The following is a 21,306-nucleotide window of genomic DNA, read 5'->3' as shown; positions in this document are numbered from 1 at the left end:
GAAAATAAAAGGACGAGAACATGAATGACAGTCAGGACTAAATCACTAGAAAAATTAAGGTAAATTAATATTTTAACCCCCAACTCCTAAAAAAATAATAATAATCTGGAAATTCTAATATTTGGCATCTTATATTCAATTCAAACGTCTCTTGGTCCAAACAATAATACCAATTAACATACTTTAAAATTCCATCAGACGACAGACTTATGTTTTCATCACGTTTTGTTGCGTGTATTTCGTGAGCGTTGTGAAACTACATTACCCACAAGTCTCATTTACGTTGACCTATTACGTCATGAGGCCAATCGACTGGCAGAATCCAACATGGACGAAACTATGGCTGTTGAAAAGAGCCCGGTATGAATTCGCCACTTTGTTTCTTGTAATGTGCTTACATTAACGAAGCTTCGTTGGCTTTATGACACACGTTAAAGCGTGTAACAGTTGATATCCGTTTGTGTATTCTAAACTGACTTTACCGCCTCATAGCCTGTTAACAATGTCCAAAACATAAAGCTGCCAATTCATTCTGGCCGATCGCTGTCACGCAAGTTAGCCGCTAGCCCTAGCATGATGCTAATAGACCGTTCTGCGTTAATTATACCTACACGGACACAATGATCCCAATTTGCGATTTATCGAGTTCACAGTGTATTTTTGGTGGATAAAAAAAAGCAATCTATTCATTTTCCACACTGTCAAATGGGGCTTCATATCGGGCTAGCAAGGCGAGTCTTCGCCTTTTTAAGCTTGCTAACGTAGGCATAAATGTTCATTTTTAACATTATGATATAGCCTTAGATTTTCCCATTGCTATCTTATCCCCCCTTCAAAAAAGCCAATGACAATGCCATTACTCAAAACAAGTCGTGTACTTTGTTTTGTTTCCCTTCTGTTGTTTTATTTTCTTCTGATACCAAGGACACAAACATTTCCCCACCAATATTTACTTGCATCAACCCCCACGACATAAAATCAATATTTTTATCCTTACAAATGATGTGAAAATAAGTTCTTCCTCTTGGAAAAATGTCCCTTTTCTCAAAAATAATTCAAACAGTTACCTTAATAAATGAACATTTTAAATGACAAGCAATGGTAGCGTGCTGGATAGTGGTGAGCACGTCTGCCTGCGGTTCTGCGGTTTAATGTGACTTTGCCCCCCCAAAAAGTACTCTGGCTTCTTTTCTACCACTTAAAAAATGCATGTCAGGTTCATTCATGATTCTAAATCATGCATAGGAATGAATGCCGATGGGCGTTCGTTGATATGTGCCCATTGAATTGACAAGCGCTATAGAAAATGGATGGATGGCAAACACATGGAAAGTAATTGTTCCGCTGTGTTTTTCCATTGACAGGAGGAAATGCCGGCGATCTTGAACTCCCGACCGCAGACCGGACTGTCTTTCCTGGCACCAGAACCGGAGGACCTGGAGGACCTTTACAGCAGATACAAGGTCAGAGAAGTCATCGATCATAGACTGGACGTACACTGCGGGTCCAATTGCCCAATTACGATTGAATGCCGATATCCCATTTTTTTCATAAAGCGACACATATTCCAGAAGGCTGTCATTATAGTGAGGAACATTATGCACAGAGGTCTAAATTGCATGTGAATAACTTTAAGCATCAACACCAGGCTGTGAAAACACCGAATAAACAACATAGTATTACATATTATCAGGTATTCAACATTTCAGAGTGTTTAGTCAGCCTGGCCGACCGACTCTTTTCTTACTGATTGAAATGAGGTTCACCTCCAAATGAATCCACTGCATCCAAGTATGCTTTTTCAATGGTGTACGCAGTACGGCTCAGTCGGCTGATGTTAGCCCTTTCAGATTGGCAAAAATCACTTTTTAATTTTTTTTTCATTTGCACACTGCAACATAAAACAAAGCTTTGCGTCGCGGGTATTTGTTAATGTGTTGTGTTGATTTCACAGACACGGGTGTGTGCACTCACTCGTCACCAATTGGACTATTTGCATGAGAGCAAGGTGTCATGGATGCAGTATTTCTCATCTGCGTCGACGCTGCACCTGCACTGGCAGTTATCGCATTTGTATTGGATTACAGCTCAGTCTTCAAATATCCAATTCTGTGTGTGTTCCTACACTGCCACGCCTCATATTCCAGCTGTGCCACTAGAGGGCAGCAAATCGAAATTGCGTCACTTGGACCATGCAGTGCGAATCCAGCCTTAAGGATCAAACAGCTTCTTAAAGGGTGAATGATATTTCTTTCCCGAATGGATTTTAGATTCATCAGCAGTGTATTCCAAATCAAGGAAAGTGGTGGGAATCTTGAAACTCTCAAGCTGCACTTGCCGCAAATCTGTATGTTTTCATGGGACAGTGCTGACAGTGTTCAGGAGGGAGCTTGAAACAGTCCTGACGGGTGTCAGTGTTGTCACCTCATGCGGAGTTTTGTGTACAAACATGCACCTGTCGGGCTCCCGTGGGTCACGGGAGAATATCGAAACGGTGAAACATGAGAACGGACGTCACACAGAGGTCAGAGGGTGCCTCGACACAGGCCTGCAAAGATACACTTTCCCTTTTCTCTCAAACACTGATTAAGGATTAATCCATTTATTCATGTGAAGACGGGCTATTCAAATGTTTTGAGAAAGATTTGCAGTTCACAATTTGATGCAGGCAATTATTTAGAAGATATTCTTGGCCTAGCTGGAAATTGACCCGGAACGTACGGTGTGGATGTGATGGAAAATTCACAGTCGGCAGGGGTTCAACTTTAAAAGTCGTCTCTTTCTCGTGAGTCCTCACTCGCCGGTGCGTTTGCAGAAGCTGCAGCAGGAGCTGGAGTTTCTGGAGGTGCAGGAGGAGTACATCAAGGATGAGCAGAAGAACCTGAAGAAGGAGTTCCTCCACGCGCAGGAGGAGGTGAAGAGGATACAGAGCATCCCGCTCGTCATCGGACAGTTCCTGGAAGCCGTCGACCAGAACACGGCCATCGTTGGCTCCACTACAGGTACAGCATTGCAAAGGAGCGGTCGCTGCAAAAAGACACAATAGAAAAGGGTTATTATTATTAGCATTATTTATCACGGCAGCCGCGGTTTAAATGCGGATTGAGTTGTGTCGCCCACCGTCCCTCGCGCCTTTGGCTCACCTCTTGTCCAATCCGCTTGCCCCCTTCAGGGTCCAACTACTACGTGCGCATCCTGAGCACCATCGACCGGGAGTTGCTGAAGCCCAACGCCTCGGTGGCGCTGCACAAACACAGCAACGCCCTCGTGGACGTGCTGCCGCCCGAAGCCGACAGCAGCATCATGATGCTCACCTCGGGTATTGCGACCGTCTCACTGGGGCGGGGGGGCGGCGGGCGGGCGGGGGGCGGCGGGGGCGACCGCATCCGGTCCGCCAGCCGAAAGCTCGCAAGGCGGTCTGCGTCGGCGGCACTCTGATGTCAAGTGCCACAGGCGCACGGGAATCAAATGCATATTACTGGTCACAAAAGGTTCAAATCCAAAGTTTTTGGTTCACATGAAGTTGGTCAACGTTGGCTTTGGATAAGACTTCCATGGGAACAAAAACAGGAAGTAGAAACCAACCAAAATAAAAGCAGCCCCGTGGCTTCAAGCCACCATCCCCAACAGGAAGCAGAAACCTAACGTAGAAAAATCAAGCACGTGGCTGTGAGTGATTATCCCCAACAGGAAGAGGAACGCTAAAAGCGGCCAATGGACTGCAAGCGGTGGCTCATTTTCCCTTTTTGCTGTGTTTGTGCCCACCATAGACCAGAAACCTGACGTGATGTACGCCGACATCGGAGGCATGGACATCCAGAAGCAGGAAGTCAGGGAGGCCGTGGAGCTTCCGCTCACACACTTTGAGCTCTATAAGCAGGTCACACACACGCGCGCGCGACACACACCTCAGCGGTCTGTTCTTTTTCGACATCTTCAAGAAAGCAAGCGAGTCTTTTGTCTCTGGCACACAGATTGGCATTGACCCACCCAGAGGAGTCCTCATGTATGGACCTCCAGGATGCGGCAAGACTATGTTGGCCAAAGCCGTGGCCCACCATACAACAGGTGTGCACGCGCGCTAAGAGCAACCTCTGAAGCTGTGGCTGCCCAGCTTTTTGCGCCAAGCAGCACCTCGCCTCCGCGTTGGCCTTTTGCCCAAGCGGCGGTTGATGGCGTCACCTATTTCCGTCTCGCTGTTGATCCTGTCCTCTGCCACCTCGTCCCCCCCCAACAGCGGCGTTCATCCGCGTGGTGGGCTCTGAGTTTGTGCAGAAGTACCTGGGCGAGGGCCCCCGCATGGTGCGCGACGTCTTCCGCCTGGCCAAGGAGAACGCGCCCGCCATCATCTTCATCGACGAGATCGACGCCATCGCCACCAAGCGCTTCGACGCGCAGACCGGCGGTACGATGACCAAAACGCCAATTGTTCTTGTCGTCCGCCGCCCGAATGTCGGCGCCCGCTTGTGTCAAGACAAACCCGCCCGCTGTGGTTTTCCCTCTAGCTGACCGAGAAGTGCAGAGAATTTTACTGGAGCTGCTGAATCAGATGGACGGTTTCGATCAGAACGTCAACGTCAAGGTGAGCCGCCCTCAACCGCGCTCATGCTGAGATTGGGCCTCATGGGCAAAGACTCGCGTGACTTTCCTGCCGATGAATGGCGATGACAATGTCCGCTCATCCAATTACAAACACCTGCGTCACTCTGAGAAATGACCTTTTTCACATTATGCCTGGTTTCACAGCAATGTTTTGGCAATCGTGGATCATTCGAATCTTCTCATTTTAATCCACAATAAGGTCAAAGATCAATTTTATTCCCTTGCGTTAGATCAAAGATCAATTTTATTCCCTCGTCTTATGCAAAAGACGTAGTTGGGCTCTATGAAGTAAGGTCTTACGTTGGTGAGGTGGTGTTTTGCATGACGTCATTCAGCGTCCAAGCAATTTAGACAATAAACTGGGCCCCAATCGCAACCCAATCCTCACACGTAGAAGCCAATCCAAGTCCACGTTGCCCCCAAAATGTTAAGTTCAAATTCTATCTCCTAGCATATAAGCACAAAGTGCCTGGTTATCCACCATCTCTACTCCCTGTTGTTAAACAAACCCCATTCCCAATCGACCGTATGTGACTTTCCCAGGTGATCATGGCCACCAACAGAGCAGATACGCTGGACCCGGCCCTGCTGCGTCCCGGCCGCCTGGACCGAAAGATCGAGTTCCCGCTGCCCGACCGCCGGCAGAAGCGCCTCATCTTCTCCACCATCACCAGCAAAATGAACCTCTCCGAGGAGGTGGACCTCGAGGACTGTATCCCTTTTCGTGTCGTCTTCACTTAAGCACTTCTTATTCCTTGTGAAATTTGTAATAGGGCTTGAACGTTTCTCAAAAGTCCAACAAGTCTCGGGAATGTTGCCGACATTTGTGATGTCAATAAGATCGCTGGCCACCTTAACCGCTTCTACAGACGTGGCCCGGCCAGACAAGATCTCTGGAGCTGACATCAACTCCATCTGCCAGGAGGTGAGTGGCCGAGCAACCCGATCGCCGTTGCCAAATATCAAACTTAAGACGCACAATCAATATCAATGTGGATTTCTTTGTTCCCCGTCTTTAGGCCGGCATGTTAGCCGTCCGCGAGAACCGCTACATCGTCCTGGCCAAAGACTTTGAGAAGGCCTACAAGACGGTAATCAAGAAGGACGAGCAGGAGCACGAGTTCTACAAGTAGAGAGAGTGGCAAAATGTTTGTGTCTGTAGCCACCGTGTGTCATTTTCCTTTTTCTTCTCTCTCGGACTGAACAAAGTCACTGCGGCCAAGGCCTAATAATAAGCCTCGTGTGCCCAAATCAGTGTGTTTTTTGTTGCTGTACAGGCACTCATCTGGTTCTGGCAACAACAAAAAAATCCGCCTTTACAAATAGTCAAGTTGCATCTATATACAAGTATATGACTAAAAGACCCATTAAAGATGTTTTCCATAAAATGTGGACATGGCTTTGTCTGTTTTTAATTCATTGGGAATGATTTTGTGTCATTTTGCAACAAACTCTTTTTGCTTTTTCAAATCCGCTCCAAACGGTTAATACTGTGGTTGTTTATTGTTACAGCAGTAATCATTTCCATTGTGGTTTTTTTTTTTAGATGTACTAAGTAAAAAACAAAACAAAATGAACAAATTTGAACATAGGCAAGAAATGCACCCTGCATTTTGATACATGGTGGTAAAACCATCAACAAGATACTGAACCCCCAGTTGCCCCTGATGCTGCGTCATCAGTGGGTAAAATGAGGTACGGTGTGTGAGGCGCTTTGAGTACCTAAAGTAGAAAAAGCGCTGAACGAGTGACAACCCATTTACCGTTCAAGATACCCCAAAAACATTTAGGCCTCTGAGTAAAATTCTATTTAGGATCAATTTATGGTTTTATGAATCGAAAACAGGCTATGTAAAGGAAAGTCGATTAATTGACTTTTTTTTTTTTTTTTAAACCCAGCCTTATTAAAACATGAGTTAGGCTTAGGAACTACAGTATTAGTACATTTCTAATGATAATCTTTTAGATTTATATGGTGCTTTTTAAGCAACTCGGGGACACTTAAATGATAGTCAAATAAGTGGACAAATGACACAAAACAAATACATGAACTAATTTCAACATGTCATGGAAGTCCACCCCAAATGTATAGGACATGGGTCAAGGAAGGGGCTCAAAGTGCAAGGAACTACAGTCATTTTCATATGTGTAAAGGGAGGAAAATTTAACTTTGAGAGGATTTCTTATCAGTAACAATGTTGACATATGGTGAGAGCACATATGTCAATGAATGGGATCAAAGTTCAAGGAGCTATGATTTGAACAGTATAGGCTATGTTTAATAAGTGAACAGTAATTTGACATTAAAAAAAATGCTTCCCGTAATGTTGACTCACGAGCAAGGACATTGGCCACTGAACGGGATTAAAGTTGCATTTGCTTTGCAAGCAACTTGAGTATTCGTCAATATCTAATAATTAAATTAATAATTGACGATTAAAAACACTCATTTAAACTTCTCCCTCGTTCGAAATCAACGTCAAACGTTGACACGTGGTGATTGGACAATGAGTGAATGAAAAAGATCAACTTCAAAATGTTGAAACGTGGTAATAATAGTCACATAGAACAATTAATGGGTACTAACGTCGTTCGCTCATTGAACTACAGAGTCTGCAAATGTCAAGTAATTAAATGATAGACATACTTTAAAACAAAAATAAATACTACTTTAAATCGTCGATGTTAAGAAATCCACCACAAATTGACGCACAGTGATTGGAGATGGGGCAGTGAATTGGATTAAAATGCCACGTTCAACAAATTACGGCGGTTTTCTAATATCTTTTATTCCAAATCTAATTGGCGGCTTTTAAGTTTAAAATGTGACCGAAAACACTTGACTCAGTATATCATAGTACGATAAAGGAGTTATAGTGGACTTTGTAAACTTTTCTCACCTTTCCAAAATCAGATGTCAATGAGATTGTGACGTTTCCCAGGTTAACACTGTTCTTGAACTGCACACGAAAACACCCAATAAACTTGATTTGGACACTTTATTGCCGTTTTTTTTTTTTTTATCCTCGAGCACCTTGTTTACAGTTAATTTCACTTAAATGTCCACTTTACATAGATATTTCAATAATCCATCAATACCACGTATGAGGATGTGTGATTAAAAGGGGAGGAGGGAGGAACCAACCAGGCGACCCTCCAGCCGCCGCTCCTCATCAGCATTATTTAGCCCAGTCAGTGTGAGTCTCTGGCGGCTGTGCGAACTACGCTCGCTCGGTCCGCTTCAACTTCTAAAAAACATATCACCGGCGAAGCGAGCTCTTTTTTCGGGGGAATATCCGCCATCCGTCATCTACGGACTCCTGTGCGGAGCCTGTCGACCTACCACGGAGGTAAGCATTTGAAGTGAGAATTGACGCTTGGCGGGCGGGGAGGAACAGCTGCTAGTTTAGCTTAGCTTAGCTGAGCTACATGCTAACTTCGCTACGGCTCGGCTCGGCTCCCCGCAGCTGGAAGCCCGAGGGGCGGTTGTTTTTTTGTTTTGTTTTTTGTTAGGTTACCTACTTACTTGACTTAGTCTATTTTTCCTCTTATAAACATGTGTTTTAAGCACAAATACGAATAAGTGACGCCAAACCTGTTTTAACTTCGACAAACACCTCTTTAAATGGCATAAATTGTGTTTGGGGAAAAAAAGTGGCACGTGCATTATTATTAGCTACGAAGCTAGTGGACGCTAGCCTAACTTTTTTCCCGTCAAATTTTAGTGTTTGTAAGATGAACCGCCAAATAAAAATGCCGGGGGATTAGTTGAACGTAAGAAGTTTGCGAGAAAGAGTTTTTAGGCAGGAGTTTGTCAACGTTGGTGGTTTAATATCACAACTTTAAACCGTAAACTATAGTACTGTATTTTTTGTTCCGAACCGTACTGTGTATACGACTCAAAGTATGTACAGATTAATTCTGAAGCAATGATGATCCAATCTCAACTAAATTCTAACAAGTATGACATCATCTTTGGAAATGTACCGACACTCTTGCCATCTAAAATTAATAATTAAAAAAAAGCACATTTATTGTTCATACTTCCTGGTGTATGGGCGACTTTTGTGACCTGTTGTGCTAAAGAAGGAACTGAATGTAAATGAGCACCTAACAATAGAAGACAGACAACCAACAACCATTTTTAAAAGTGAATTATATATATATATTTTTAAATGGCAGGTTTTCATGCTGCGTTTCAGGAGATGTGGGAAGTCTGATCTATCTCACTCGCATTGTCCCAGACCTCAAAGCATTCCAGGTGAATGTAAACCAAAATTAGCTGACTCCGATGCATTGTTTTGTTTCTTTTTTTTTTTGTTCTGGTTCTGGTTCTGGTTCATCACAACACATTTTGCCCTACAACAAAACTTCCTTCATAATTTCCTTTATGTACCGGTAAGTAAAGGAATATCTTCTAAGCATTTCATACATTTCACCAAATAACTTCATGCAGTCAGTACAAATCACGTTGCCTTTGAGCTTATGTCGTATAACAAATGTAATCAAAAATAAAGAGCGATAACTATGTTTTTATAATCTTGTAAATCGTTTTGCCATTCAGAGTCTGTGTCTCCATGAGGGTCGCCATTTTGTCGAGTGATCTCAGATTGAAGTCGCCATTAGATAAAGTACGGTAGTGTATTTCTGAGATAAAAGTTGTTTACTTTTGAGAATATTTCTCTTTTCGAGTACAGTTTTATATTTTCAAGAAAATTATTATTGCGATTAAATTGTTTTGGAGAAAAAATACAAGATTACAGTAGTTTTCAAGGCAGAATGTCATATTTTCATGAAAAGTTGTATGTTTTTGAGCTAAAAAAAAAAAAAGGCATAGATTTGTAATTGCTGATTGCGCATCTGACAGCAGTGTAAACAAAACACAGACGTGTGTGAATTTTGCTTGATATTTTCCGTTTGTGCTTTGCGTTGTGGTGGCGCAAGGAGTCATCTGTCATCTCCATGGTTGTTGTTGTGAACAGCGCAAGCCGCTGCAGTTTTTGTGTTCTAGTGTGCTCTGTCCCGGCGGATGGGACCCCTCCGGAGACGGGCGGCGGTGTACCAGCTGCGGCCATAATGAATGGGCCGGGCTCAGGATGGGTTGCCATGGCGGGGATGCTGGCACGCGTTTGTTCTGCCGTCCCGCTTCACCACTCCCGGCTCATGTTTGCATGTTATTTCACTCGCACGCACTCTGAATGTGAATTTGCCTTTCACTCGATTGTGTCCCTAAGGCTTTCCGTATTTGTCCAATGTTCTCCTGAAATTCAAATTGTAAACGACAAAAAAAAAAAGAGGCTGTTGTGTAAGAAGTGTTTGCTCAATGCTACTTCGAGATTAGCGGTTGCCTTAAAATACCAGAGCCGCACTGAGAAACTGGAATTACGCTGCAAGATTAAAGTTGTAATCTGATAAGAAAAATCTGAATTTTATTCAAGATTAGAAAGTGTTTTATCAGATAAAAAAAAAAAAAAAAAAGTTATTTTATATATTTTTTGGCATAAGTCCTATAGTTTTGAGATGAGTCACTATTTTATTTTTTTTTAAATAAAGTTGCAATACAAGAATTCCTTTGTTTTTGAGGGGGAAAATGTAGTGTGTTTCGGGGGGGAAGTAGCGGGCAAAAGGTTGTTTTTGAGAATGAAATTGTGACATTGCGGGGAAAAAGTTAAAAGTAATATTTTGTATTTTTAAAATTAGTCTTGATTAAAAAGTTGCGCATTTTCAAGATTCGTGGTCCCATTACAAAAATAAATAAAGTGTTGTGTTTCGACTTTGTGCATTATGTAGCTAACGTTCGCGGAGCTATTTCACTCCAGTCAAATTGTGTTGGTGCTTGTAGGTGATGTTACGTTGGTTCCGCTGCGTTATGTACCTAGAAACAGTAACACGCGACATCAGTTTATGTATCTGCTCCGGCAAGCTCTCTGCGGATCCGATAGTCTGTGACTGTACTACTATATAATGTGCGCTTTTTCATTGTTATAATATTTAAATCGGTCTGTTTCAGGTTTAAGCAAACTGATGTTATTTATTATTGTTAATTCTTTTACTTGGGCTGCTGCACATGCACGCACACATTGTTTCACCGTTATGTATAGATAAATACCTCATTTATGTTCACACGTCATGATGCCTTCCTAAAAGAGATGTAATAAGCTTTCAGAAGTGTTTTTTTGGAATGAATAATCGTCAAAAATAATCGCTAGATTAGTCAAAGTTAATTGTTAGACTATTTGTACAAATGGTTGCTAGATGAATCGGGAGAAAACAAATTGTTTGGGACAGCCCTACATGCAATATAAATGAGCCGTGGGCACGGAGGAAACGCGCGCTGGCCCCCGCGCGTCGTGACTTTTAGGAGCTTGTCGCAAACAAGGAAGTGGAACACGAGAGGCGAGGGCGCAGCGTTTGTTGGAAGTCAGGCTGGTGCTTTGTTTTGCTTCAGCCGAGGGGAAGGCCACGTGTGCACGACGGACAACGAAGCCAAAAGAACGCCGTGTAACTTGGCTTCTCTTACCCCTCGTCCGCCTTCCAAAGTGTTGAGTTGAATACTTGGGCGCAATTCTTTCGTCTTGTGAAATGACATGTTGGAAAGGGGGGAAAAAATGGAAAGGCTCGGCCTCATCGTGTAGCTTTATTAGGATCCCGAGGCCAGAGCGGTTCAATCTTCCGTCTGGTCACGTTAACCTTTTTTGGAGAAGAAAAGCGTCTGAATTCAATCCAATCAGGACATACTGTAGACTTGATTGCATAGCATTGATAAGCAACTTGCTCAAGTGAGACTTTGAGTGTTTCCTGCTTCATCACACAGTTTGAAACAATCGTTTTTTCTATGCGTCAACGTCTATATATCCTTTGGCGCTAATAGGCAATAAGAAACGGGTGAATAGAAAATTAGCATCAGTGCAGGAAGTATAACAATACTCACAGGCATATTGCATATGCTTCCTACTGGGCAAAAAACAAGTTGTTTTCAATTTCTATCTCGGTTGCTGTTAAGTTGCATTGAAAGTTGAGTTTCAGTAGTTGAAAAAAGACACCATTTTGAAATCACAGAATAATCCTGTTTATTAATCAGGATTTTGTTATCAATCAAGATAGTTATGATTATTATTTTGAACATGACTGCCCAGCCCGAGATCGACGTTATAGTGATGGATTGCTGCAGTTGGCGCTTCTCTGGGTTGTTAAAAAAAACCTTCCTGATCTTCCATTACGACTCATGCTGCAATTATGCTGGATGCATCGTTTGTGAAGAAGGAAGGCTGTAGTTGCTTCCTCCGAAGCGTCTGACAAGATCAAACGGGATTAGGATTAGTTGCGTGAGGCTGCCTCCGTTTAACGAGCTCTAATTGACTCTTTGGCAGCCGCGCTTTAGGCATCATCCACCAAGTACGGCCGGGCTGGGGAGCGAGCGGGGCCGTCGAGGGCCGAGCGTCTGTACCGGTTGGTTCCATTAGTCAGGCCTGGCCGGCCAACTGTGCGGTGCGGACCCCCGTGTAAACAAACACAATCCGTTTGTTGGGTCTGCGCACAATTGCTCATTGTATAGTGAGTGGGGAGAAATATTCTTCTGCGGGTTTAAAAAAAAAAAAAAGTCAAAACGTGCATTGGAAATTAGCATTAGCTACAAATGCTGTGATGCTGCGCATTGGCGATTGTTTTTCATTCAACTGTGTTGTGGCATCCGTCCCCATATTTAAATAAAGCGGACTGTTTAACCTAAGGTGTCCAAATGATGGCCCGTCGTCCATTTTTCAACAGTCCGCGGCACGTGCTGAAAATGGGATGTTAGTTGGGGCAAAAAAGGCAGGAGGTGAACAGCGTCGCCATTTCACAGCCAGGGGCATTGAGCACAAAAAACGGAATGAGCGCAATTGCGTTCAAAAATGCCACTGGTATGTCAGAGTAGGAACGGAATGGTATGGAAAAAAATATTGCGGCCATGTTGCAAGTACAGCTCTAAAAAATGTTTGTAATGTTTCAAAAAAAATCCTTTTCTCTAAAAATGAGGACCTGCTTTTCTTAGAAACAATCAAGCCAATGTTGGCCACTTGTCTGCCTCACGAGCACGTCTGTAGTCTTGACTTTACCGATCGCAGACATGCTGACTCTTGTTGCCGATTGCAAACGTTCACTTGAAGACAGCATTATTTTCAAATATCACCTGAATATAGTATGTGCAAAAATGGTTGCGGCAAGGGCAGAGGTCGTCGAGCTCGGCGAGCTCGGCGATCGCATTGAGGACTTTCAAAGAAGAAGGGCTCATCGCGCCGCGGGAAGCTTTGAGCGCTTTTGAAATGGTGACTTTTGAAAGCGCAGCATACCTTGAAACTGCTAAATGGCTCATGCTGGGCTCCCAACTTCTCGCGGCAGCCCATAATTTGGCACAGGGGAAAACTCCCGTTTTCAATTTGTAATTGAACGCTCAGCGCGCGCACACACGTTTTAGTGACTGTAAGCAGGGCTGAACAAGGAATCACCTTCAAATCAACATCACATTGCAGCAGAATGTCACTTTCAAATGGCCACGGCTACAATTTGCAAGGGGCAAAACCTCGTAGGAGCACTCCAAATGCGATTCTTTTTCAAAATCATTCATCCCGAATTGTAACTGAAGCTATTTTTTTCTTTCTTTTGTGTTTCTTTTACAGCTGGTGTCATTGAGTCACCCTGTTCCTGTCCACCCAGTAGGACCGGTTCCGTTACCCCGCTGCACTATGGAACGATAGCGGAGGGAACCTCTTCGTGTTCGCGGACCCCCCCCCGTCCCAAATTCCCGAGAAACGCACAGACAAATCCCAGAGCCCAGCCCTCGCTGTCTCGTCGTTTGCCAGCCGGGCGGCGAGGTGGGCGGCGGCCTCGTAATCCCGCTCAAGTATTGCGGCCGCATCCGCTCCCTCTTTTGTCATGGCGACTGTCGTCGTCGGCGTCGAGTGGCTCCGGCAGCGACGCCAGGGAAGGCGGGAGGCGGCGTGAGCTTGGCAAAAGGAGGAAGGACATGAAATTCAGCAGGGGCTGAGAATCAGCGCATGATGTGGCGCCGCCATCCAGCCTTTTCGCCCCTCACAGATTGGACCAAATATCTACAACAAACTTAAGTGGCGCCCACGTATGCGGTGAGCGGTGGACGAATGATTTCATTCGTTTCTCCTTCTCTGGAGCGTCTTTGCCCTTAGTCCGTTCGGCGGTCTCCCGGAGTGAAAGCCCACCTAAAGTGCCTTTAACTTTGCCTTAGTTTGGGGAATAGTTTTCAACTCTTTGATTTGACCTCCGGCTAGATGATGAGACGAGCAACAAATAGCTGAAGATCGTCCACTTCCTCGGTCGAGCCCGAGCGAGCGCGCGCAGACTTTGTTGGCCGGCCCGGCCCGGCCCGGCTTCGGTGCCACCATGGTCATTCTGCAGTCCAAATGGCGCTACCTGCTCATGTTCCTGGGCATCCAGCTGGTGCTCATGGCGCTGCTGTCCCGGGAAGGCTACCACAAGAGGGTCACCTACTTCATGCGCATCTTCCGCAAGGCGGAGCCGGCCCCGGCGCCGCCCCGCAACCGCACGGCGGCCGACGAGCCCGTAGGCGACGTGTACGCCAACCTCTCCCGCCTGTCCAAGGCGCGCAACGATGGAGGAGATGTCCTCTACTACTGTCCCAAGACGTCGCCTCTCTTAGGTGAGTGGCCCAGACTTGCCGTGTTCCCTTTGCACCAGAGACGCCGGTGATCCTCCGGAATGGGCACCTTTCCGGGAGCGGCTAATCGGGACTTTTTCCCAGTCAAGTCGTCCGGCGACAGTTTGACTTTTGAATGTCACAAAAGGCTACTATGAGTACGACTACATCAACGGAGGAAGGAGGGATTTGTCTTTTCGAGCTTGAATTGGTCACTAGTTTCACTTTGTGTCAGCCGGAAACACCAAATTCAGGTTTGTTGCCGACAGTATGTTATCTAGCTTCAATAACGCTTTGTCAAAAGAAGAAAAAAAACCAAAAACATCGCAGCGCAGTATGCATTCAATCTTGAAGGGATAGTCCCACCGGATTGACTGCAGGCATTCTCCAAATGTAGTCATTCTATTTATGAACAACATAGATTATAAATTTTGAGTTGGGTGCCATTACAAAATATGTCGAGTAAAAAGACTGCCTTTATTTCCCATGTTATTAAAAAAGGTTTATGTTAAAGGCTAGAACTAGACTGCTTTTTATATGGTAAGTCCAACAGGTCATTCCATTTTGAATAACAACTTTATTCTTTATTCACTGCCAACTTGGAACGCTTACTTTTCCGATGACTTGCTTTAAAAAAACAATTGGGTTACTTTTTCAAGGTAGCTGTGGCAACACTGGTGGACGCTTCCCTTTCTTCCCTCGTAAACTTTTCATGTCAGTTGACACATTTCAGTTTGAAAGAAACGACAGCTGTTTATTTTCTTTGACTTTTAGCTCTGAGCCTTAAGACTCCAACTTAGCGAGGCAAGATTGTCCTCCGAGTGATTGACTTTGAAATTCTAGCTTTCAGAAGAAGAGCAAACTTGTTTTTCAGGTTTGGCTTGAGTACAAATGTGCCGAGGTGGAGAACACTTGTGTCTCTTTGAACGCGGACGAGTGACTCATATGTGCTTTTGTGCGTGTTTTAGGGTAACTCCGTGCCACGCGCTTGTCACACACAACCGTGAACATCCTTGTTCTTGTTTGCAAAATGTCGCTGTCTGTGCACGTTGGTCATGCCCAAGGCAAATGACCTGGAAGTTGGTGTCACCCACAGGAAACTTTGCCGAAGCCAACGTTGGCTTTGAGTGAGGTTGGATTTTGCCGCCATGGCTGGGTGGGGGCGGTCAAAATTCCTTGTCGTAGCAAATTCGTATAACCGGTTTGAAGCGCGGCCGGGCCAGATCTTTCCGGGCGCGTTTCCGAACGACGCACTTGCACAAGTTGTAAATCCGGTCGACGCTTTGGATGGAAAATCGACTAACTGCCGCTCGGACAGGTCGGCTTCTTGCCGGACTTTTGTTGAATTTTTCAATGATCTTTGCTGAGAATGCAGAATTTCCTAAAGCTGTTTATGGAGTAGCGCTCTGCATTGATGTTGTGGTGTGTGTGTATAAATAAATCAAGGCCATGTAACGCCTTCTGTATTCATGTCAGCCTCGATCCATTTGGTCCACGCCCATCTTTTGATCCACGCGCTTGATGAATTTTCCACTTGATCTCATTTGAGGCGGGCCGATCCACGTCAGCTTCCCGTCGGGCCTCACGCTGGCCGAGGTGCGGCGCAAGAACCCGCTGGTGGAACGCGGCGGGCGCTACCGGCCGCCCAACTGCGAGGCGCGCCACCGCACCGCCGTGGTCATCCCGCACCGCCGCCGCGAGCACCACCTCAAGTTCCTTCTCTACTACCTGCACCCGTTCCTGCAACGTCAGCAGCTCAACTACGCCATCTACGTCATTCACCAGGTCAGCCTTCTAACTTCCACGCCGCTCGTCCCCATTTGCCGGGACACCCTGCACCGGTAGCGAGCGAAGCGCCCATATCTTCGGTCGGCAAAAATGCGCTCTCGGATTTGGACCCAAAGTCCTATTGCAGAAACGGGACCTTGTGATGACCGAAGAAAGGAACGTAACCGGCGTAGGCTCGACAGAGTCAAGAGGGCAGGGATCGGGGTTTGGCCCCAATGTTGCTCGCTTCGGCCAGCCCGATGGCCGCCAACCCCAACGGAATCCTGAACGAGCGCGGCGACGCAAAGTCAATCTTCATCGCCGGATTAGGAAGTACATTGGCGCGCGCTGTGTGCTAGCAAGAACTTAAGTGGTCATGGCTCGCTTTCACGGGACAGGGCCGCGCCCTCAAAACGGGTTAAGTCAACGAGACAACAATTGTGAAATAGCGGGAACGTTGTCTCCTTCAAGTCGACGTCGTTCTTTCCGCTTTGGAAAATTCCTGCTTGATGTTTGCATGGAGGGAACTCAAGTAGCGCTGAAGATTTGAAGCCTTGAAATGCTCAAATGATATAAGGCAGAATAACATTCAACAAAAGCGTCCTGTGCTCATCTTCCTATTTTGGTTTTACTGTGCATTTTCCCGCCCATTTTGAGCGTGAACTTGGTAGGCAATTGACTTGATTGGTAGAGTGCCCGAATGCTCTTTTTTTGTCCTTTGCACATTCGACATTGCGTTGAATTTGTGTCTCGCGTGCAGGCGGGCAACTACACGTTCAACCGGGCCAAGCTGATGAACGCCGGCTTCCGCGAGGCCATGCGCGAGGAGGACTGGGACTGCCTGTTCTTCCACGATGTGGACCTGATCCCCGAGGATGACCGCAACACATACGTGTGCGACGCCAACCCCAAGCACGCCGCCATTGCCATGGACAAGTTTGGCTACAAGTGCGTCTCTTGCGTTCACGCCACGCTTCTGTTGATGGCGCTGCCGCTGTTTTGTAAAGCCTTTGCTTTGCCTCATTGAGTTTCGCCATATGCTGACTCTGGTTATATTGCTTGAACGGTTTAGGGCGGAGCTCGATCGCCACTATCGGAAACGCAAATTCGGAACTTGAGCTCGCGTCTGGTGTGCCTCAAGGGTTCCCTGTTTGGGCCCCAACCTTTTCCTTGCCGACATCAACAATTTGTTTCTGAAACGTTGAAACTGTTCCGCAATCTCAAATGAAGCTTTTCAATGTCTATTCAATTCACCGACGGGAACGTTGGCATTGACTACGGCATTCCGAACTCCTTCAACGCCAAGGACACATTGGTCCTTTCGCAGTCCAGCCATTCGATCCCGGGAGCGTATTCGGATGTTTTTCGCTAAACGCTAGGGTGAACGAGGGTCTGAAATTGTCTGGCGGCGAATGGGTTAAAAACATTCGATAGCTGCAGCCCCGCATACTAAATTGGACCCGAGGAAATATTTTTCAGTCGCAGGGTAGTGTCGTTTTCCGATCGTCTTTGCGCTGATATTGTTCCCATCCTCCGTTCAATAATGAAGGCAAGTTTTGTATGGTACTCGCCCCGCAGGCTTCCGTATCAGATGTACTTCGGCGGAGTGTCGGCTCTCACGCCTCTCCACTACCTCAGGATGAACGGCTTTCCCAACAACTACTGGGGCTGGGGCGGCGAGGACGACGACATCGGCGTCAGGTGACACCGGGATCTTTTCCAAAGAGCGCCGCGACCGAGCGCCGCGACCGAGCGCCGCGACCGAGCGCCGCGACCGAGCGCCGCGACCGAGCGCCGCGACCGAGCGCCGCGACCGAGCGCCGCGACCGAGCGCGTTCCTCGTCAAGGTCACACTCGCGTGCTCTTGTCTCGGCAGAGTGTCTCTAGCGGGAATGTCCATCTCACGTCCGTCCCTGAAGGTGGGCCGCTACAAGATGATCAAACACAAGCTGGACAAAGGCAACGACGTCAACCCAAAGAGGTATGCCCAATTGGAAGACGTCATTTTTCAAAATGGCGGCTTGGCATTCAAGGTGCCTGTTTGAACGCTTTTTTAATCCAAAAAAAAAAAAGTTTTATTGTAACTTTTATTTGGAACCCTTTCAACTAAGGAAGAACATCTTTGTTTGAACATTTACTGATTGAGAGTTGGAATCCCAATGCATGTTCTGTATATACGTAGAAAGTCGTATGTACATTTAACGCGCCTCTCCCCAAAACAAGAGACTCGCCCTCTTAAACCTGACGTTTTCTCCATCTACAAAATAACACATCTCTCAGCTCCTGTAGCAGATAGAAACATCATTCCAAAAGAATTTGTGAGCTTGGACATGTGGCCCGGGTTTAGTAGTATTTACTATTTCAATCCAAAATGTAAAAAATAAAGTGATAGTGCAAACGATGCACTACTATTGTTGTTATTATTCTTATTTTTTTAATCGAGTGGTAGCTTTAAAAAGTATTTTTAATGAGACGTTTTAGCTGATGATTTCTGTTTTGGGTGTCCAGGTTCAACATGCTGGCCAAGACGCGTCAGACGTGGAAGCTGGACGGTATGAATACGGCCGAGTACGAAGTTGTGTCGCGGGAGTACCGCCCGCTCTACACCAACATCACCATCAACATCGGCACCGAGGCCGGGCTGCACCCGCCGCCGCCGCCGCCGGCCACCGTCCCGATCGCAGAGGCCTCCGCCGAGGCCTCCGCCAAGGCCGCCACTGAAAACTGACAAGTAGCCCTTCGTCACTTTGGTTTCTGGGGTTTTTGGGGCCTTCTTTGTCCTCGCAGACTTGGCACATATTTTGAAAAAACGATATCAGCTTCCTGTGTCGTTCGTGTTGGACTCTGTGAGTTTATCGACATGCTCGCTGCTCACACCTCCTGATGCCTTCCGATATGTGCTCGATCCTATCTTCCACTATTGATGCGCCTTCACTGACTTTTTTTTTTTTTTTTTCTTGTTACTTTTTTGGAGCGTATGATGCTGCTACAGTCGAAGGATACGGCCCGGTTTACACCTTTTTGAGATGATCAGTAATGAGCATATCTTGGCACGTGTTTTGCGGTCGTTTCATATTTCACTTGCAAAAGTAACAGCTAAGCCCACAAGCCTTTATATTTGACTTTTTGTGTTTGATGGCTATGACACAGGATGGTGGCAAAAAAGTTGAAGCTTGTCCAATCAAGGATGATCAATTCTTCTCCAGTCAATTAGAAATGAAAAAAAGATCAATGTCACAATTTTCATCAATATTTTGGACTATTTTCATTTTTTTAAATTTTATGTACATATTCAGATAGAATAATAAGAAAACAACACATCTGAAGCAAATTTCAATCGTTATTATAAAGTGAAAAATAATCAAATAGTTATAGGTAATACAATCTCAGAATGCAAATAATAAAATGGTAGTGTTCGTTCAGAACCAACACATTAAAAACATTTTTCATCACTCTCCAAGAAAACATTTTCAATCCCTGAAGGGAGCTTCATTTGGCATGATAAAATTAAGGATGCATGCATTACATTTATTTTAGTCTGTTGTTCATCAATATGTCCAAATTTAATTTGTTTATTGTTCATCGATAATGAAAAGTTACATAAGAGTTCAAGAAATTCCTAATTTCTCTTGTGTAATACCCATTCAACACAAAATAACTACATCAAAATCAAGTCTGAGTGCGAATCATTTCATTTTACTTTTTTTTTTTTTGGCCTTTGAAGGATATTTTTTAGCTTTTTTTTTTTTTTTTACACTTAAAGAAAATTTGGTTCTTCTTTTGCCAACACACAGACAAAATTTTGAAGTTTTACAAAATGAAACTATTTTTGATGTTCTGACTAGTGGGGGAAAAAAAAAAACCAACTTTGCACCCGGCGATGACAAATACTGCACTGCATCGCTCCTTCCTTTTCATGCAATAAATGTCCCGCACATGCCCTTTGCCTTTACCTCCACCAAGCATACACATCAAACATACACCAGTGTGCTTTTACAAGATGGACTTAATCCACAATGTCGTAATCAGCATCTCAGGAAGCCGCCAACCAAAGAGAATCTGTCAGAAACCAAGCACGTATACCAGCTTTTATGGAATGTTCTTTCAGCGTTGAGTCCATTTGCTTGATTTCCAGCCGAAGGGCCATGTACTAGTACGCTCATTGACCTCACTAGTCAGACAATTCAGTGTGCGAGTAGAACAACTGTGTCTTGCTAGTCCAACAAAATTCACAACTCCTACCTGCCACATTTAGCCTGCTAGTACACAATGCAACCTTTTTTCAATATCCTTGGTATCCATCTTAAGCTCCATGTGCTAGTGTGCTCTTTGTCCTCAATAACAACTCTCCGCACGACTTGACATCCGTGTACTACAAGGTAAAGCCGTTTGAGCATTTGTTGATGTCTGTGTGCTAAGATGCTCTTTGTCCTCACTTCACTAGTAACACAAATTAGTACTCTAGTCAAAGAACCAGGGGATGTGAGGTAAAACGATGCACTAGTTGAGAATACTGCGTGCTGCAAGTTTTAGAATTGTCCGACTAGTGAGGACAAAGAGACGACGGCTAAGATGGCTATAAGTATAGAAGAAATGTTAAAACGACTTTTCGATCATGAATCGCGATCGATTGATTTGGCTTTGGCAGCATATCGAAGCCACTTGGCATGTAAGCCGCTCAATGCACTGTACAAAGTGTCCTGATTTTTGGTGTGTGTAACATTTTTGTGGGTTTTTTTTTGAGGGGGGGGGGGTGTGGTTATGATGTTGCAGGTTAGTACTGGACTTGGGTACTGTTAGCTTGCTCTGCTGGTTTGTGTGTGTTCACCGCACTAGAGTGGCCTTAAACTGTAATAAATCGATTATTCAAATGATTGTCCTCCCAGGGCTGTACTCAATGTATGGGGGGGGTTCGTGGGTAAGTACATTTATATTTCACTTTTTTTTAACTGAAGGCTCACAAAGTGCTCCACATTGCTAAAATACACCATTTTACAGTTGCAACGCAAAAGCCACAAATGTATCAAAAAACAATCTCACTTTGGTGGAATTATGAGAGTATTAGTAGGCCCAAGCCTGTTAGCTTGTGAGCTCATTGAAACCTCACATTGACAGAGTTGCAAAAAAAAAAAAGGTTTATGATTGCAGATTGGTGCCAAAGCACATTTCTTTCCCCCTAAATAAATATGCTCAATTAAACCAAATTCTAGCCACCAGGATGGCACCAACGCAATGCTTGTATTGCATTGGACCGCACACAAAAACAA

The 21,306-nt window shown here is 45.1% G+C and overlaps 2 protein-coding genes across 2 annotated transcripts; both read left to right on the top strand.

The window, feature by feature from the left end:
- Nucleotides 1-283: 283 nt before the first annotated feature.
- psmc4 (proteasome 26S subunit, ATPase 4) lies at nt 284-5,994 on the top strand. Its single transcript, XM_086038891.1, has 11 exons — nt 284-360; nt 1,365-1,463; nt 2,816-3,002; nt 3,173-3,319; nt 3,771-3,880; nt 3,975-4,068; nt 4,238-4,405; nt 4,506-4,582; nt 5,146-5,314; nt 5,472-5,527; nt 5,622-5,994. Exons 1-11 carry the CDS (start codon nt 328-330, stop codon nt 5,733-5,735), a joined length of 1,254 nt encoding a protein of 417 aa, XP_085895017.1. The 5' UTR covers nt 284-327; the 3' UTR covers nt 5,736-5,994.
- A 1,641-nt stretch (nt 5,995-7,635) lies between these two features.
- Nucleotides 7,636-20,914, top strand: LOC147142870 (beta-1,4-galactosyltransferase 3). The gene is made up of 7 exons (XM_086038189.1): nt 7,636-7,952; nt 13,260-14,275; nt 15,822-16,057; nt 16,800-16,987; nt 17,618-17,740; nt 17,916-18,020; nt 18,548-20,914. The coding sequence occupies exons 2-7, from the start codon at nt 13,999-14,001 to the stop codon at nt 18,765-18,767; spliced, it is 1,149 nt and encodes a 382-aa protein (XP_085894315.1). The 5' UTR covers nt 7,636-7,952; nt 13,260-13,998; the 3' UTR covers nt 18,768-20,914.
- The last annotated feature ends 392 nt before the right edge of the window (nt 20,915-21,306 follow it).

Source organism: Filicampus tigris, chromosome 8, assembly GCF_054856515.1.
Source record: "Filicampus tigris isolate MCC_2025a chromosome 8, RoL_Ftig_1.0, whole genome shotgun sequence".
Lineage (NCBI taxonomy): Eukaryota > Metazoa > Chordata > Actinopteri > Syngnathiformes > Syngnathidae > Filicampus > Filicampus tigris.
This window is presented reverse-complemented; position numbering and strand designations above follow the sequence as displayed.

What these genes read in the sequence shown, in the direction of transcription:
- psmc4 (XM_086038891.1), top strand. Translation starts at nt 328, where the DNA reads ATGGACGAAACTATGGCTGTTGAAAAGAGCCCG. An exon ending in CATCATGATGCTCACCTCGG is followed by an intron (nt 3,320 to 3,770) that starts GTATTGCGACCG and finishes TGCCCACCATAG; the next exon opens with ACCAGAAACCTGACGTGATG. An exon ending in CGTGGCCCACCATACAACAG is followed by an intron (nt 4,069 to 4,237) that starts GTGTGCACGCGC and finishes CCCCCCCAACAG; the next exon opens with CGGCGTTCATCCGCGTGGTG.
- LOC147142870 (XM_086038189.1), top strand. Translation starts at nt 13,999, where the DNA reads ATGGTCATTCTGCAGTCCAAATGGCGCTACCTGCTCATGTTCCTGGGC. An exon ending in CAAGACGTCGCCTCTCTTAG is followed by an intron (nt 14,276 to 15,821) that starts GTGAGTGGCCCA and finishes ATCTCATTTGAG; the next exon opens with GCGGGCCGATCCACGTCAGC. An exon ending in AACGACGTCAACCCAAAGAG is followed by an intron (nt 18,021 to 18,547) that starts GTATGCCCAATT and finishes TTGGGTGTCCAG; the next exon opens with GTTCAACATGCTGGCCAAGA.